The 18,270-nt window shown below is 46.0% G+C and overlaps 1 protein-coding gene across 1 annotated transcript in view; it reads left to right on the top strand.

Annotated features, from left to right (window-relative positions):
- The first annotated feature begins 672 nt into the window (after positions 1 to 672).
- The window catches only part of LOC106652122 (serine/threonine-protein phosphatase 4 regulatory subunit 1-like), a 123,639-nt gene continuing 106,041 nt past the window's right edge, over positions 673 to 18,270 (top strand). Inside the window, exons 1-2 of the mRNA XM_014370907.2 lie at positions 673 to 1,023; positions 1,267 to 1,311. Coding sequence (XP_014226393.1) covers positions 1,017 to 1,023; positions 1,267 to 1,311 — 52 coding nt within the window. The 5' untranslated portion in view covers positions 673 to 1,016. The remainder of the gene's footprint in view (positions 1,024 to 1,266; positions 1,312 to 18,270) is intronic.

The raw sequence follows: 18,270 nt of genomic DNA, 5'->3' as shown, positions 1-18,270 counted from the left end.
AGACGGCTTCGCTGATAGCGCAGAAAAAAATAACGAAGTCTACTTGAACTTATATTTAAAATGTATCGTACAATCAAATTTCCATGTGTCAAGAATTTTGAGAAAAAGATGATTCTCGATTTTATTCTATCGATTCAAATGTTCGAATACCAATAATACATATTGTAAATACTTGAAAAAAAAAGAAACTACATACGAAATTGATTTATCATTATACGAAACACGAGGGTATGTTCAAAATTATATCGCATAAATTATATTCTCAGTTGAATATAAAAAAAAAATTCGAGTATTTTAAAGAGCAGAAAAAAATGTCTCTTCATTTCCCCTCTACAAAAGCATTCCCGAAAAAAAAAAATCGCCTGGCCATTATACGGATATAATAGATAAAAAGCTCGTCGCTCATATCTCGTCGCACGCAGCCGGTCGGGCGCCGCGGCAAACAGTCGAAAAAGCTGAATTCGCACCGCCACCGTCGTCATCATCATCGCCGTCATCGTACAGCATGTTTCATCAGTTTTAATAAAGCGACGACGACGGCTACACTTGTATTCGTATTGAAATACGAAAAGTTGAGAATTCGCGCGCGTCAACGGCCGGAGCAGCACAGAACACAGAGCGAAACGAGCTGTCTCGCGATTATTTAGTCTCCATAGATTGTTGTGTAGTCGGCACGCACGCACACACACTCATTCGAAGCATCAACCAATAGGTGGGCAATAATATTGCTGCACTCCTCGTCACTCTCTCTCTGTAAGCGCGGCGCACGAGAGATCTCTGCCTGTGTGTGTGTGTCGCTGATTGCCTACTAGCGCCTTCGTGCGTCTGTGTCCTGTGCGTGTATAACCCCGTGTGCGTGTGTCAGTGCTATATATACAAGATATATATACATACGTAGCTGCCAAAGAGCAGCAGCAGCAGCAGCCAGCCCGAGAGGCCTAGCTAGCGCCGAGTTAACTTGTCCGCGGAGGAGCCCCAGTCCGGCCGCGAGGGCGCGCCAATAGTTTGTTGGCAAGATGGCGGGTGAGTGTGTGCAATAAATTCGATCTCTCGGCCCCTAGCCTAGTTTTATTTCGCCCCCGAAATAATAATAAACATAATAATGCGAGGGCTCGATTGGCAATTCGCGTCCTGCGTAATTTGTTTATAAATCGATCCCTGTCTGGGCTAGCTCTGGTTTTTTGAGGGGCCGCAACGATCGTATTATAACCCCGGCTTATACACGATCACATCCACTCATCGTCTGTATTTTGGCTTTTTTTGCAGATATATACAACTTCCAGAATGCCGAGCTGGAAGACCCGAGCGACGGTGAGTACTCTTACGAATTGGAACATATTTCTTTATTTACCCATCTATTTATCTCTCAGTGTTACTATTACTGCTCGTGTGTGTGTTTTCGTACATTGTGTATATATGTCTGTCGCGCTGATAGTGCGCACGTATATAGAGTATAGAGAGTCTGGAGGTATGCACACACACACATACATAGCATAGCATAGCACAGACAAGTACGTGTGTCGTCGTCCGTATATTATACATTGGCTGTACAACGTATACACAGAGCAGAGGAGTCTCGTGGTGCTATCACCACCTCCGATGTGTCTCTTTACGCTCTCTCACGTGTGTATGCTGCTGTGCGCACACCGTCGTCGTCGTTTTATGCGTCTCTCGTCGTAAAATAACACGGAAAGGAAGAGATATTCCTTTGCGAATAAAAGCACCGACTTTAATGACGAACGACGAGCTGCACATTGTTAATGCACCATACAGCTCCTTTCGATCGACGCGTGACGAACAAAAAGTTTTGTTCTAAGCTTTCGTACAATTATCGTTTCCTTTTTTTATCACGAAATTCTCTCTCGTACTAGTTGCGCTCGTATTTGTTTTTTTTCTTCTCTCTCTCTCTCTCTCTCTCTTCAAGCTCGCCTCGAATACAATAATGTGACATTCGTAAATCAATGACCCGACGACGACGAATCTTGGAAATACCGTGTCTTCTTTGCGAGAGAGCCGGTAAAACGTGTTCCGACAATTGCCAAGAATCTCTCGTCGCGAAATATCTTCGGCCCGACGACGATTAGAAAGAAAACGTCATCCTGCGTCGTGTGTGAGTGTGTGTACATTTCGTTATTATACGCGGAAAGTGCGCAGTGCATTATAACGCGCGCGTGTTGTATACATATATATCGATGTAGCGCAGTGTGTATAGTATAACACATGTTTACGCTCGCGCTCCAGCGCGCCTACGTTTGTGTGCGTACACCAACCAACCGATGTTTGTGTATTGGTGCGCGTGTGTGTCTATAGGGTAGATGTATGGATGGTGCTGTGCGATAAACGTTTGGATCTCGTCGAATCTCGGTGCGCGGAAGGAATGCACACGCGCGTTTACCCACGAGATTCGCACGCAGGTTATGTGGGGCTCTCGATCGCACGAATTCGTCGATTCATTACGAACGCGTCGGTGTCGTTCGACCGCGAGTCATTATTATTATTATTTATTACGTAAAATTAACAAATCGAAGCATTATCGCGAATCGAAACGTTTGTACGCGAAAAAGTCGTGGCGTCGTCGCGCATAGCTGCGTGTTAGTGCACGCATTCGATAGTAGGAACATCGAGGCGCGTCCGAGAGATGGAGCCACGCTTGTCAAAATTTCGCGCGGCGTGTTCTCTATATACAACGCGCTTACGCCGCAATGTTTACTTCGGCTACGAGAGGTTCAGCGGCCTCTCAAGCTCTCTGTCTCTGTCTTGCTCTCTACTTTCGCGATTTGCACTGTGCTGCACATATGCACTCGCAGCACCGATGCACGCGTTACATGTATATATTTGTCTGTGTGTGTGCGTTCGTAGTATATATACTTGTCTCTGCTGCACAGCTCTAACTGCGTCGCAATTTTAAGACGAGCTTTTTCACTCGTGCTCGGCAGAGCTCTCGTGGCTGCGGTAGTACGCCCATTCGTTGTTGCCATCGTCGTCGCGGCACTACACGCGCAGCAGCACGTAAATGATACACCAGATGAATTCTGGCACTGCAACGCCTCGTTCGAATGATTTTTTTTTTTTTTGCTTTTCGTCATATTTTCCTTTGCGACGTGGGCGCAAAAAAAGAAATTGCGCGAATCATCGAGCGAGAAAAGTATTGTATAGCCGATCGTCGTCGTCGCGGAGGTTTTTATTGATTCCTCCTCGCGCGCGAGAGCTCGATTGTATGTGTGTATGGCGCAACATTTGCAACATTGGCCACTAGATGTATGCGCGTATTATATATAGGCGTTTTAGCCAGATAGCGCCCGCGCACACACACCAAAGCACTTTGCATGCATTAGATTAACGTTTGTCTATATTTATAAATACGATTTGGTGGCACGAACTTTAGCCATATTATATTATATGATACACACATCTACTTTATTCGGCGTACAATAGTTTTGCGCCTGTCGTTATTATTATTATTAAAGCGAGAATACACCAGGAATATGCACACACATGGGTTTTCATGGGCGATATCGTAAAAGCCAATATTATATGTACGTACGGACATGGTAAACTGTTGCTGCAGTATAATACAAATTTTATATCACTGCGGTAACGAGTATTCGAAATTCCTTTTGAAGAAACGATGTATGTATCAGTTTTGCATCCCAATTTTTCATTCCGTAAGATTATGTATGAAAACTTCATATCAATCACGTTGCTTTCACGTATACGATAATTTGATTCGTGTGCATCATCAAGCGATGCATCGGAACGATTTGAAAGTTCGACTGTTTTTGTTGTTGTTGTTGTTACAACGAACGATAAATCAATAATACCTCGAACAATCGAGGCAATTCGACTCGTTAAGAGGCGATTTATAATGTTTTTTTTTCTCCCTGTGTTGCACATATCTCCCTGTATTATACATGCACACACCTTTTCATGCAATGCGTATTATAAACAAGCATTCGAACGCATTTATTATATTATATGTATCATACACGTCGTTAAAACCTTTAGAACGTATTCCAATACTCTATTATATTCCGACGAAAAATAATTAAATGTGAAAATGGTATAGTCGAAGCTGCAGCAGCATCAGGCTCGACTATACACATCACGGAGAGCTGAGCCTAGGTAAAGCAGCTCTCGTGCTGCTGCTGCTATTCACCTAAGCTCATGCAGCGTTTGTATTATATGCGTTTATATTATTTATTATATATTAAATTAAATATGCGTACGGGCACACAACAACGTGTAGCATATTTTCATGAACCAGAGAGAGAGAGTTTACGTTTACGTGTGTGTGCGCGTTAATTAGCCAATATTCGTGCGCCACGTAATTGTTAATGCATAAGAAGCCAAGAATAGTAAATTGGCCTGCCAATCGGCCGCAAATTAGCAGCCCGCTCTGTAATCCTCTGTGTGTGTGCGTTTACGCGGGAATATTATAAACGTAAACGCTGCATATTTATTTAATGTAAAAGCCAAAGACGCATAAAGTAAAGAGAGAATTTTCCGCTGCAGCCTCGGAGCTAGCTTCGAGAGAGAAAAGATTGAAAAAATTCACGTGCGCTTCTTCTCTTCCTCTCTGTACAGTGTACACTGCTGCTGCTGCGCGTATATAACGTAGAGAAAAGAAGAAGACACGAGGAAAAACATCGCGCGACGCAGTATAGTAAAGTAGAGAAGAAAAAGAAGAAGAGAAAAAAAAGCAACGAGAGAGCCGAAATTATTGCGTGACGGAGTGCATATATATCGCGTAAGGAGTGTGTAGAGCGTGTATATGTTTGTCTGTGTCTGCTGCGGCGCAGCGCGCGTACTATAACACAGCTCAATACACACACGTAGTATTCGTAGTATTCGCAGTTGTAGCAGCAACAGCAGCAGCAGCAGTAGTATAGTAGTGTCTAAGTAGAATATATTAATATGTAGAAAGCAAAAGAGGGGTCGAAAAACTGCGTCGTAGAGTTTGCGCGCGCGAAAGCGTACACACACATACACGCGCGCGCGAAGCTTACATATTATGTGCATGTGTATATATACGCGAGCAGCCAGGCCGAGAAACGAGGCGGTGTACACTCCGAACACACTGCGCTGCACGGCATCATGGAAACAACACGACGGCATGAAACTCGCGTGTGCGCGCCGATGAATGGCGCAGCAGCAGCAGTTCACTCGGCTGGCTGGAGGAGCTGTTATGCACGTCGTGCCTGCTGCTGCCGCCTCGGCTGTGCGGGTATTATATCGCGCGTACACACACACGCACGCACGCACGCGAGAGTGCCTGCACATAGTAGTACTATACCTACTATACTATATGTCGGGGCTTCTCTCCCGCTCACGTGTGTTATAATGTATATATATATATAAAATGCCGCTGCTGCTGTTGGCCTGGCTCGATTCGTGTGTGTGCGTGTGACTTGGTTGGTTGTGCCCCGTAATGTGGCGCCATCGACGGTGCGCCGAGTAAACACCATCCTCCGTGCATGCGCCCATGGATTATTCACGTCCGCATACATCGTCGTCGTATGCTGCTGTTGCTGCTGCTGCTGCTGCGCTAGAATTGAACATGCGGGAAATGTTCAGGGTGATGGAATCGCCCGACTATCGAATCTTTTTCGTTGATACAGGGATTTTTCTGCACTTCTCCTCGTTCGATTTGGGGAAAAATCGAGAAAAAGTTTTCGGAGTCACTGGAGAGATACGAGAGATAAAACGCCCCGATTTCAGGAGCATCGTTATAGTAGAGTACATAGTAGTGTAGTTACTGGAATGGGTTATTATCGCGAGCATCGAGCGAAAATAAGGGAAAGAGGGACAGGTGGTCGCTTCCATGATGTATATAGCAGTAATTCACCATCGTCGTCGTCGTCCATCGCATTTGCCAAAATCATTCCCATCGTCAACCCATTCTTTTTCTCTCTATTTCTCTCTCTCTCTGTCCACCGAAATGTCCGAAAACGACGTATCGATCGAACACCCCGCGCGTGGACGCGTCATCTCATCTATATATTTTTGCGATTCGAATCTGCCCGAAAATTCCGAATTCTCCGAAACGATTGCGCGCTGGCACCAGCAGCAGCAGAAGCACCAACCAACCAACCAACAACCCCTCATCAACATCGGCTCGGCTGCTCTCGGGCCCTTACTTACATTTATAATACGCACACCGGTACCCATACATACGTAGGATATATATGCATGTATAGTATCGAGGGTTACTGATCTTTCTCGATCCGCTACATGCCGGCGTAGCGGCCTGCGCGCTGTTACATACCGACTCACACCCTTAACATAAACCATTCTTTCTCTCTTTCTTTTGGCTCGTACATACTTACTGTAGTAGGCCCGGGCGTGCTACGTGTACCATCTGTCGAGTGATGAACGCCGCCGCCGTCGCGCCCCATACTGATTTTTCGTGTGGGTATATACGTGTGTGCGAGCACGCACAGACACAGTAGAAAGACGCAGCGCAGACACACGAGCGAAATTTCGAGGTTGCGGTCTCGCCTCGCGGCTTTTCGCCGAAATTTTGGGTGCCGAGTAACGTCGTCATACATATATATATTGTTGTAGGTATATAACTGTACATGTGCGCCGCGCACTGTCGCTGCTGCTAATACTGCCCCTTGCGTCGTCGTCGAAAAAAAAAGGAAAGGATGATGTAAAAAGGAACGAGGTTAATTATGGTTTTGTGTGACTTTGTTACTGAATAATGAGTATACGGCCTTATGTAAGCTCAAAGGGGTTGCTATATGCTCATTCGCTAGCTCGGCTTGTTACAAAGTTTCAGTCAGGTGCATACGTATACGCGTATATTGTACGTGTACCCGCTACCCGAAGATTCGCAAAAAATTATTGGAAACGTTACGCGTTGCGCAATTATTGCTGCTTACGTTTTCAATTAAAAATAATGTGCATCCATACATTATGATGTACTTTGCATGGAAATAAACGCGCCCTTTGGATACGCATTGAATTATACTTTATGCTACTCGGCGAATATAAACGCGAGTCAACGCTCAGAGAGCTCCTGAAGCTTTAGCGTATATAAAGCACACACAGAAAAGGAGCAAGCGATAAGGAAGAAAGTTACTACTGAAAATTCTTTTATTCTTTTTCCTTTTGCTCTCTTTCTCTCTCCTCTCAATTTCCCAGCTGTTGCTGCTCTGTCGGCTTGCGTGTGTATGTGTGTGTGCGACGCGCTACTACCACTATTAGTACTCATAGCTTTATCTCTATGGCATTCCACAGTCGGTTTATCAGTTTTTCGTCTATAAGCGAAGGCTGCTGCGTCTGGCAGTCCCTTTTCTTCTGTTCCTCGACGCGCGTAGAGAGAGAGAGAGAGATCTTTTGAAAAAGTCGACCCCACACAGAGAGAGTCACCCATGAGCCACGTAGTATATACAAGAATCTTTTGCGTTTCTCTTATTTTCGCGTCGATATACATGTATATTTTATACACGCGGAGAAGAGGGTAGTATAAGCCCCAACGTATACTACACGCTCAACGACGCTATATTTGCGGTGGCCATATGAAATATTTTCCTTTCCGCATCCTTTCGACGTTTCGTTTCGGATTGTTATTACGGGCTATACGACGAGAGATTTATTAAAGAAAAGAAGAAAAAAAAAAGACGAAGATCGACCCGCAAGCGCAATCGAAGAATTAAACGTGAAAATTCTCTCTCTCTCTCTCTCTCTCTCGAATTCGAGGTGAGAGAGGGTGATTGGCGCGCGCGCGCGCGCAAAGTCGACTCTAATTCGCCCGTAATCCAATTGAGGTCGGCCGCGTGCGGGGCTAAATGAAGCGCAGCAGCAGCAGCTCTCGGGGTTATATTCTCTCTTTCTATTGCAAGCAGGACCCGTACGGCGGCGGCGGCGGCCAAAGGTCGTGGCGCCCATCCATATGCATTATATTAAATTCGCTATAAATTTAATCCCCATGCATACGTAAAACCATGATCGCGATGACAAAAAAACACAACCGCACACACACGCGCAACAACACCGTGACCTTTTGTGCGCGTGCTTGTGCGCGCGAGTCGAGCAGCAGCAGCAAAAAAACAACGAGGCAAAAAAAAAAACAAAATACAACGTTGCATGTATAATTTTTTTTTTCTGTTATTATTCTATCGCGCAACAACAGCGTTATAACATGCGCGCGCGTGCACCAGAATGAAAAGGGTGTGAGATTTGCATAAACGCCCGTGTGCATACGTTGTGTATGGGCCACCGACGAAAAGCTCGCGACTCTGCATTCGTCGATGCGCCGATGTTCGATAGCGATTACCGTCGACAAATATCGAACGATGGGTTGAGAGTGGCGAGCTTTTTCGAAAATTGACGACACTCTCGATATACAAGTGCCTGTTTCTCGAGCAATTTTTTTGCCTCTTCTTCATCCTGCGGAACAGCATAAATATAAGTTTTATTATGGGGACGACGCGCGTACGCCGAGGCTCGGTATACAGGAGAACGAGTGCAGAAATCTAAACTGTTGAATGCGATTTTAATGAAAAGAACGGATGATTTGAATGCGGATCAGGCCGTCGGTGTGTGTTAGAGTGTGTCTGTGCGCGCATGATCGCGTATAACAAGGGAGAGTATAATGGTGCATAAGCACCTAGGCCCGTCGTCGTACGTATATATGCGCTATCTACCGAGAAGAGAGAGAGAGAGAGAGAAAAAAAAGAGAGAGAAGGAAGAATAGAAAGGAAGAGCAAATTATTCAGAAGGATGAGTTTTCGAATGCATATATATATATATATATATATAGTAGTGTCGCGCGCCGCGTGCAATGGGGTCGACGCCGCCACCGGAGTGTACATCCACCCAAAACTAGTTACGACTCGAATCTCGCATGAATATGCGCTGCGTCGCGGCGGCAATAGACGCGCATCTGGTTGCACGCCGAGCGAGGTGGTGAGACTTGTTGCAAAAATTCAACCTCGATATAAATCTCATTACGCTTCTCTCTCTCTCTCTCGCTCACTCGATTTTTTTTCTTGCCTTCGTATACCGTGCGAGAGCAGCTCCTCTCTATTCGTTGTGTTACTACTACTACTACTGCTACTCGCGGCGATGCTTTTTTGAACGAGCACAAAGTACTATACTCGAGTAGTATACTCTATACGAAACGATCGCGTTTCGCGCGAAAATGAAATATTTATTCGCGGGGTTGGAGAGAGAGGGAGAATTCGGAATTTATATACGAATTCGACGACGATTATCGAAGGCAGCAGTACATGTGGCAGCAGTGTGTCGCGTTATCTTGAGAATGCACGTCTCGACGTCGACGACGACGTGTAACGGAAACCTACCCGACAAAGTAGCAGCGACAGCAGCACCGGTGTATCGCCGCCTCGTGTCGTATGCAACTCTACTCTAGGATCCGCGTGCCGCCGCCCGTCGAACCCCAAAAAACGTCGCGCCGACACACACACACACACACACATTTATGCATAGCAAAGGGCGTTCGTGTCTTTTTGAAAAAAAAAAAAATGGTATAGCGGGCCCAAAGGAACGATGGAAAAAAGAGAGGCAGAAAGAGAGAGACGGGGAGAAAAAAGGAGAACAACCGGTATGCGTTCCGTACTACTACTACTACTACTACTACTACTACTACTACTACGGTATGATTTTTGCGAGGGGTGCATTTTAGTTTTCTGCGTTCGTCTAGACGTAGTCGCACTCTCTCTCTCTTTCTCTATATATATATTAAGAACAGACTATGCGGATTTTTGAAATGTGGTGGGTCCCCGTGTACATCGTCTTTTTCTTTTTTTCTCTTTCGGCATTTGCGTCCAAAGGGCAAGAAACTTTAGGACAATGATACTTGCCGAAGGAGAAAATTGTCGCACTGTTGTACACTCCTCGTTGCTTACCCCGTGCACTTTCGATTTAGTACATACTTCTGGAGTCGTTTGAAACATCCGCGCGGTAATAATGAAAAGAGCTCTCGTTTATCTAACGATAATTTAAAATTGACTTTACGTAAATTAAGTCGTTGTACTTATCCGTACTTATGATCAATAAAAATCAGCGCGAGATCCATCGAAATGGCGCAGAAGCCATAAGGACATCGTCAGGCCTCGCTACTCATCCCGTCTAGTGGCGCCCTCTACATTAACCGATGATATTCGCTCACCTCTCGCTGCTGCTTAAAGTCGGACGCTCGCTCGCGCGCGCGAAGGGGGAGAGCAGCATAAGAGAGAGAGTAGAGCCGGCTTCAATTATTACACGGCATTCCGCAAATTCCTTCGTATCAAATTCTCTCATTCCTTCGGCTAGAGCTGCTATCCACGCGCGCGCGCGCGAGCGTTCAGTTGTTTATGCTAGTTTAGCCTGACTGATGGAGACTTCGGGGCCTAACTGTTAACGAGTGAATCGTTGACTATTTGCCTCTTCACTGTTACACGCGTCTTTATATGCGCGGTACAACATCGTGACGTATGTATATACAGGATGTCTGACTCCTATATATGCGAAATTATTCTCTCGACCATCGAAAGTATATCAAATACGATTCGATGGCAAACTTTTTTGCGCGCGTAATTCCATTAGCGGGCTTGGATATAAGCAGCATCGCGTCTCTGTATTAATGATTCGATGAATAATTCGTATTAAAATGAAATTAATCCTCTCCGATCGTTTGAGTAACCTAATTTTTCCGCGCTCGTAATAGATTTCGGACTAATTCATTAAATAGCCCCCCCCCCCCCGNAAATAGCCCCCCCCCCCGGCGACGAATAAAAAGAAAATCAATGACCGGTCCGCGCAGAGATAGATGCATACGTGCTTCGAGCCACGTATACACGCAGACACAACAGCACCTGAAAATCGCGGCAGCCTGAAATGAATAAAATCCGCGGCACCAGGAAAAAAAGAAACGAGCGACGCGACGTGACGCGCGCCAGGTCATCGGTCAAAAACGCTCTCGGTCGAGAGACGAAATATAAATAAATAAAAAAATCGCGAGATTCGCTGAAACAATTTTTGCGGCTGCGATCGATCGCGCGGGATTAAATACGTGCAGCAGCCCGAGATTACGCTAATAACCCAATTCTAACCTCGAAAACTTTCAACTCGTATTTTATAGACGACGACGACGACGACGACGATGCATGTCCTGTATTTCCCCCGGTCCCATGCGCCATAAACCCATACCCATGCTGTTGCTGCTGAAAATAAGTGTGTAAGTGTTGCGCGCGCGCGCGAATGCACTCGAAAATACGTTCTTAGGTCTGCAGCTATGTGTATATATGTGTGTGTGAGTCTGCTGCTGCTGCACAGACCTCCTCGTCTATTTTCGGCCGACGACGCCAAAATCGATCCTAGCGCAGCACAGCACAGCAGCACACAGCACGGCACAGCTTGCATATATACCTCTGCGTATAGTATATTGCAGCGGCGGCGCGTCGGAAACTCCACGGAGTGAGAGAGAGAGAAAGAGAGAGAGAGAGAGCAGCCGTGCGCGGCCGACGACCTTTCTAACTCGACAGATGCCGCTCCCTCATTCATGAGGAAGCAAAAGTGCAAGCAGCACTAGAGTGTGAACTCGATCTTTGCAGCCGCGCGCGGCTCTCTTTCTCTCTTTCTATCTCTCTCTATCTCTCTCTTTTCAGCGTAAATATACCTACCAGCGTGGAGAGACAGGCTCGTTTTCTAGATTGCGCTGATTCTGACAGACGTGCGAAACCCATCTCTTACCCTCGACGATTACCCTCGATTATTTCGTTAATCGCGTCAATGGCCAAATCGACGCAACTGGCGCAGAGAACGCAAAAATGTTTACTCGTAAATCCCTCGTTCTCCCGTGAAGCGATTCTTTAGACTCCGAAAATTAAATTAGACCAGTCATCGGAAAAGCTCGCGCGGCTCTACTGCAGCCACACACAACATCCTTTCGGCCTGTCTCTTAGGTGAGTCCAAAGCACATGGATCTCTAGCCTAGCTAGGTGTGTGCATATAAGACGCTGCTGCTGCAAGCTGGAAGCTTAGCTCGTCGCGCCAGCAGCCACGGTGTACGAGGAAAAAAATAAGAAAAGGTTTTAAATTAAAAGCTCGGAGAGATAAGGTTACTCTCAATTTTCCACGGGCTTGAATACACAGCTACACTAGATACAGAAGCAGCAGCCACTGTAAGGTTTTTTATCCCCTCCAAAAGTGTATAGGGTAAAGTTGTGTTTTTTACGCAGAGACACCGAATAAAATATACGCAAACACTGCATTATACAAGCGCTAGATAGGTAAAAGTAGCTGTAAAAATAAGACAGCAGTAATCCCTAAATTCGATTGTTGTTGTTTGTTTTTCGGAGCTCGTGATTTTTATTTCATCGACCGCGGCTAAAACTCGACGGTTGAATTTTAAAATGTATTTCGGCATCTTATTTATTCGATCGAATTTGACCTAAACTGGTTAAACCCGGACCCCAGATACAGACAGTCGAGACTTGTGTCTGCTCCATAATGCAGATCGCTCGCATCCAACGTGCAGCCAACGTTGAAGGCATAAATAAAAAAAAAAAAATGAAAAAAAGCACGCGTCGTCGCGCGTAAAAGTAAGCTCACGCTGCAGCGCGCTGTGCTGTGCTCGTGTACATATAAGAAGCAACAGCAGCAGCCGCGCGCTCCACGACGACGACGACGAGGGTCAGGATTAAATTTAACCGCGCTCTCTTGAGCCTATTTATAAAGATTAACTCTTTGGCGTGATAACGAAGCACAGAGCTCCGCGCGCAATCTCTCTTCTCTCTCTCTCTTTCTTACTGGCACTTAAAAGCTCACTGACTTTTCCTTTCTCACTCCTCTCTCTAAGCTAAAAAGTATCTCCTGTACCTATTTGACAAACCGCTTTGCACCTGCGATTGTACATTGCAGCGCATAGCAGCAGACGCAGTACCACTGCGTGTATGCAGCGTTTTATAATGTATCGCGCACATTTTAACCCGCACGGTAATCAGGTTGAACGATCCGCGAGTGCGAGAAAGACTCGCAGCCAAAGTCGAGGCGCAGCAGTAAATTTCTCGGGTTTGTAATACATACAAGCGTCCTTTATGTCTAGCTCTCTCTTTCTCGATGAGATGAGGCCTCAGTTAATTGCTGCGCCAGTGTAGACGTAAACGAGCATTACGTCACGCCCGACTGTTGTGAACTATATTTAATTTACCGGCTAATTTCTCTGTGCGTGCGCTTGAACGTCGCGCGAAGGCATCGGAGCTGCTGCTCTCTCTGTGCGCACGATGACTCGAATCCCTGGCACTCTATTACGCTTTGCGGCTCGCTGTTGCGTGCAATATTATGAGCATGCCCGAATCTCAGTGATTTTCGACGAATAATTTTATGATTTTGCTTTAGAAAAATAAACAGATCGTCGTGTGCATTGGCAACGATCTAAAATTTCACAAACGTGGAAACCACCGTGTGTCATTTTTTGGAGCTTTTTCCGCGTGCAAAGTTCATCAATTTAACGCCGATTGAACACACTGTGCGCCCGTATCCACGATTCAATCAAACCAAATCTTTACTCCGGCCGCTCCAGTTTATCGAGAGCAGCAGCAGCGGGGTTGTCATATTTTCATTTCGTAATACGGCCGTCCGCAATAAATTCGGAGAGAGAGAGAGAGAGAACCCACACAATTTTGCTCGTGGAAAATATATACGCGAAACATCGAGCAAAAATGATGTTCCGACTCTGGCAATATATGCTAGCTCAATTCATGCATGAATATACAAAATTTTTATTTTAACTTTTCCATCCATCCATCCTCCATCCACCTACTACTACTACTACTCTCACCACTACTAACGTGTGTGCTTGCGCACGGCGGGCAGTGGCACAACCACTCTTGGCAGCACCACGTTATAAACTGGAAAGAGAGAGAGAGAGAGAGAGTTGGACGTGCATGTATAACTTCATCATTTGTTAGCTGCGCTTCGTGCTCTTTTCGTGTGGCTAATTTTTCTCGAATTTTTCGAATGGACTGAAATCTACGAACTCTCCACGTCGAGGAGAGAGAAAGAAAGAGAGAGAAAGTAGTTTGCATTAGTGTCCGTTGAGCCGGAACATTGATCGCGAAACGAACAAAAAAAAGTTACATCGGGGCAGAAGAGAAGGAACGACAACGGCGAGGACGAGAACGTCAGAAACGGACGAGAAAATAACGTAAAATTGGGAAATGGTAGATCCGAAAAAAATGGCCAGTCTCAAAGCGATGGGAAAAAGCTCTCTCTCCCTCTCTCTCCATTCAGAGATTTTTAATGTATACTTATCTCACAAAGACCGTAACTTCTTCTCTTTTTTTCCTTTTCTTTTTTTTTTTTTTTCGTCGACTTCTTTCTCATTTCCTCGTCTCCTTTTCTGATAGCATAACTGTCGCTTTATCCAGTTTTACTTTGCCAGGGCCGCGCGCATTGCTCGCCGCCCGTTGTATTAGTTTCAACTTGTTGAGCTTGTTATGTCTCTCCCTCGGCTGCAAAATCGTCCCGGAATCTGTTGGAAGTTATATGCTATATAATTCTAGGTAAATGGGCCAATGGATTCATTCGATGCGTAAACCGCAACAAATGTTATTACGTTTGCATGCCGTCGCCGCGTGTGCGTCGATTAGGCGCTTTCAAATCCGTACGAGCGGGAGGGTTGGTATGTGTACTCGCTTGCTCTCTCTCTGTCTCTCCGGTTCATATTCATTTATTCGACTCTTCCGCCCCGTCCGTCTGTCTCTTTCTCTCTCTCTCTCTCTCTCTACTTTTCTGAATATGCTCCGCCGCGCAAATAGGTCAACGACTCGAAATAAAACTTGACAAAACAGCAAAATCAATATCGCGCGTTGTATTCCGCGCACTCGCGGTTGAATAATGAGAAAGTATATGAGCTACTACCGAGCCCGACGTAAAGAGCGAAAAAAAAAGCTCGAGTTTTTCAAGCTCGATGAAGAAAAAGCTCAATGAACTACGCCATACTCATTTACTCTTTCATTTAAGCCTGCTGCTGCTGCTGCTGCTGCTGCTGCCGGTGCAGTCGTTGTCTTTTATTATTTCTCTCTTTTTTAGCTCTCTCTCTCGTCTTTCCAACATTGAAACGTCTGCGCGTGCGTTTTCTATACATAGATATATTCGCTTGTATGTGTGTAAAGCATTCGATCAGTTCACTCAGTGTAAGAGGAAAAGCGACGCCCTTATCACCCAAGAAAAATACTCTTGCGCGCGCGCTCTTTCTCTCTCTCTCTCTCTCTCTCTCTTTCGCCAAGTAAGTACCTATAGGGTATACGAGGAAGGCGATGAAGGAATTGGGATAAGGAACAACCCGAAAAAGACAATGGATTTTCTCTGTTCCCGAGATAGTAAAGTGGATAGCGGGGTCCCGGAAATGAACGTAGGAAAAAAAATCTTTTTTTTTTTTTTTTTTGCGAGACTTTAGTGTTTGGCACGCGCGCTGCTTCTGCTCCAGCTGTGCAGCTGTTTGAATTTAGTTTTAATACGGTGTGTATCAGATAGATAGATAGATTATTGATTTTTCGGCCCCGCATGGCTCATAGAAAATTTCGTGAAAATTAATATTTCCTGGTCGATGTAGGAGAGGAATATCATTGTAACCTCGACATTTCTAGGTAGAGTGAGTCACGGCGATAGCAAAGAGACTACTACTCCCTAAGCGAAAGCTCGCGCGTAGGGATGATTAACAGACTGATCGATGGAGCGTCGCGTACTGCGAGGCAAAAATATTTATTCACGGAAACGTAGTCGCGCAGTTTTATACTTAATCATCCCCCGCGCAACACAGTAGTAGCAGTAGTCCCACAAGAAATCAATTCTCGCTTTGCTATCGCCACCATCGGCCGAGCTATTACAACGCATTTTATTATTCAGTGGAAAAATTCCAAACGACGAACGTTTCACCGAAGCGAGAATATATTTGTCAATTAATAAGCCGCGTATACACTGTCAGAGGGATTAAAAGCGACGAGCGGCTCGGGCTCGCAGCAGCGGCAGATACTCCGGGGGGCTTAAACTCGGTCGCATTTAGGCCAAAACCGCTTGTGCATTTATATACCAAAAACCACGAGCTCGGCATCGTGTGCGTTGCTTCTGCTGCTGCTGTCTGCTGAACCATCGAAGCTCTCCCTCACCGTATATACGTTGATGTCGTGCGCGAGTAGAGAGTACAGTAGTACTATGCACCAGTAGTAGTAGAAGTAGTAGTAGTAGCAGCAGTAGTAGCAGTAGTAGTAGTAGCAGCGCGAGGCTAGGGGAGGTCAACGTACATCGTGCAATATACATGCGCAAAACGGCGTGTGTAACGATACGGCGCTGTGCTGCTCTCTGTACCTCTCGTTGCGACCGACTACTACGTTATATACGATAGTAGTGTATATGTGACGTCGACGTACACGCATATATATATATGTATATAATACCGGGAAAGTATCGATCGCGGGCGTCGACGACGTCGGGGCCGAACGGTGGCGCCCCCGACGCACGAGACTGTCTCGCTCTAGCTCACGCTGCTGCTGCAATCGGGAATGTGTTGCTCGCCGCTACCGGCAGCAGCACACCACTACCACCACTACCAACGCCGCGTATAGAGCAATAACGGAGTAGTCGAGAGAGCTGCGCGAAAAGTTGGCGCGAGCTTTTTTGCAACGACGAACTAGTGTGTGCATAGCCAGTTGTCGTCGTGCATACTCCCCCACCGTCGTCGTCGTCGTCGTCGTCGTCGGGCGCTTTCCTCCGACGCGCTATATATTATCCGACTTTCTTTGCCGCGCACGGAGCAGCAGCACAAGAGAGAGAAAGAGGAGAGACATCGGCGGCGGCGTTTGCAGATAGTAGGCGTAGTCTCTTTTGCACTATCGACCTGGCTGTGTGCTATGTTTGGTCTGTCTCTCTTGCTCTCTAGTTTGCGCGCAAAAGAGAGAGAACAGCAGCAGCAGCAGCAGCCCCCCCGCGCGCACCCGCGCCCCGAAGATAAGACGCGCGCGCCAACGGCGGCGGCCAGCAGGCACAGGCAGCAGCAGCAGCAGCAGGCATGGCCGACAACGCTCCGTGACAACGACGAAGCGCTGCCTACGACCGCCGCCTGAACAGCAGAGCTTGCAGTCCCGAGTGTGTGCGATACACGTGACTTCGGCGTCGTGATCTCGTCGTGGATTTATTAATTAAAAAACCCCGTTTTGACAATTTGCGGATTCGACGTGAATCGACATCGAGTAGAGAATTTATACGCGAATCAACGTGTCGCGAGTAGTAGTAGTAGTTCGGTTGTGTGCAGTGCCGCATGACGACGAAAATATACCGGCTTAGCCCCGTTGGAGTGTGGTGTGCACATGTGAATGTTTGTGTGATGTATTCGTTCTACCGTTCGACGTTTTTCGATAAAATGACCATGACGATTATGTGCCGGAAGACGACGAGTCTACCCGGTGTTTTCGGGAGCTTGTGTGGGCATGACTATCGCTACTTCGTTGCATCTTACCACCACCCCGCCTCGGTCGTGGGCTTCTTCGGCGAGATTCGCGTGGTGCTTAAAGCACGCGGGGAACGAGCCATGGCGCTGTGGCCTCCCGACGAGGTAAGGATTAAGAAGAGATTAAATCTATGTAATTTCGACGCTAATTCAAGGTAAATGCCAGCTTGAAGCTACATTTACCACGTTGAATGCGCGAATCTCTATAGTTACTACTCGCGATCCACACCCTCGTTGGGCTCCGGGATGTTTCCCGCGCAAATGCCGATGGGTCTGCCGAACGCACCATGTACTTTAATTATTTAGCGCGAGCTTACTTTTGACCTTTGAGACACATATTTCCTGAGTCAAATGGTCAAATAATTGCGACCTTTAAATTAAGATACACTAATTTTTACGCAAGTTTTACCTCCAGCCATTGCTCAAAATTTATTGATAACTTAAAAAATGTTAACGCTTATTCTTTGACGAAAGCAAAAAGTACTCTTAAAAAAGAATCGGTTAAAAAAGTCATATCCTCTAATACAGCCATATTAGTTTCGCTGTTCGGATCGCTTCATTTCATAAGAGCCTGTTTACGAGCAAGCATAATATTATAATCAATGTAGAGGGCACTAACTCGTCCAACGCTTCTTGCATCGAGGAATGTTAATAGTCATATTTATCTTTATATTATGAGTTCCATGCACTTATCTCTATCAGCGTGCGTAACATGCCTTGACCTTGTCGTACAAGATATAACACAAAGTTCGATGAACTTTTTGATCAAAATAGATGCTCATTAATGCATTTTACTCGTCTAAACTTTTAGCAAT

The sequence above is a fragment of the Trichogramma pretiosum genome, unplaced genomic scaffold, assembly GCF_000599845.2.
Source record: "Trichogramma pretiosum strain Unisexual culture from Peru unplaced genomic scaffold, Tpre_2.0 scaffold13, whole genome shotgun sequence".
Lineage (NCBI taxonomy): Eukaryota > Metazoa > Arthropoda > Insecta > Hymenoptera > Trichogrammatidae > Trichogramma > Trichogramma pretiosum.
The sequence above is the reverse complement of the archived record's forward strand: the minus strand, read 5'-3'. Positions and strand labels throughout refer to the sequence as shown.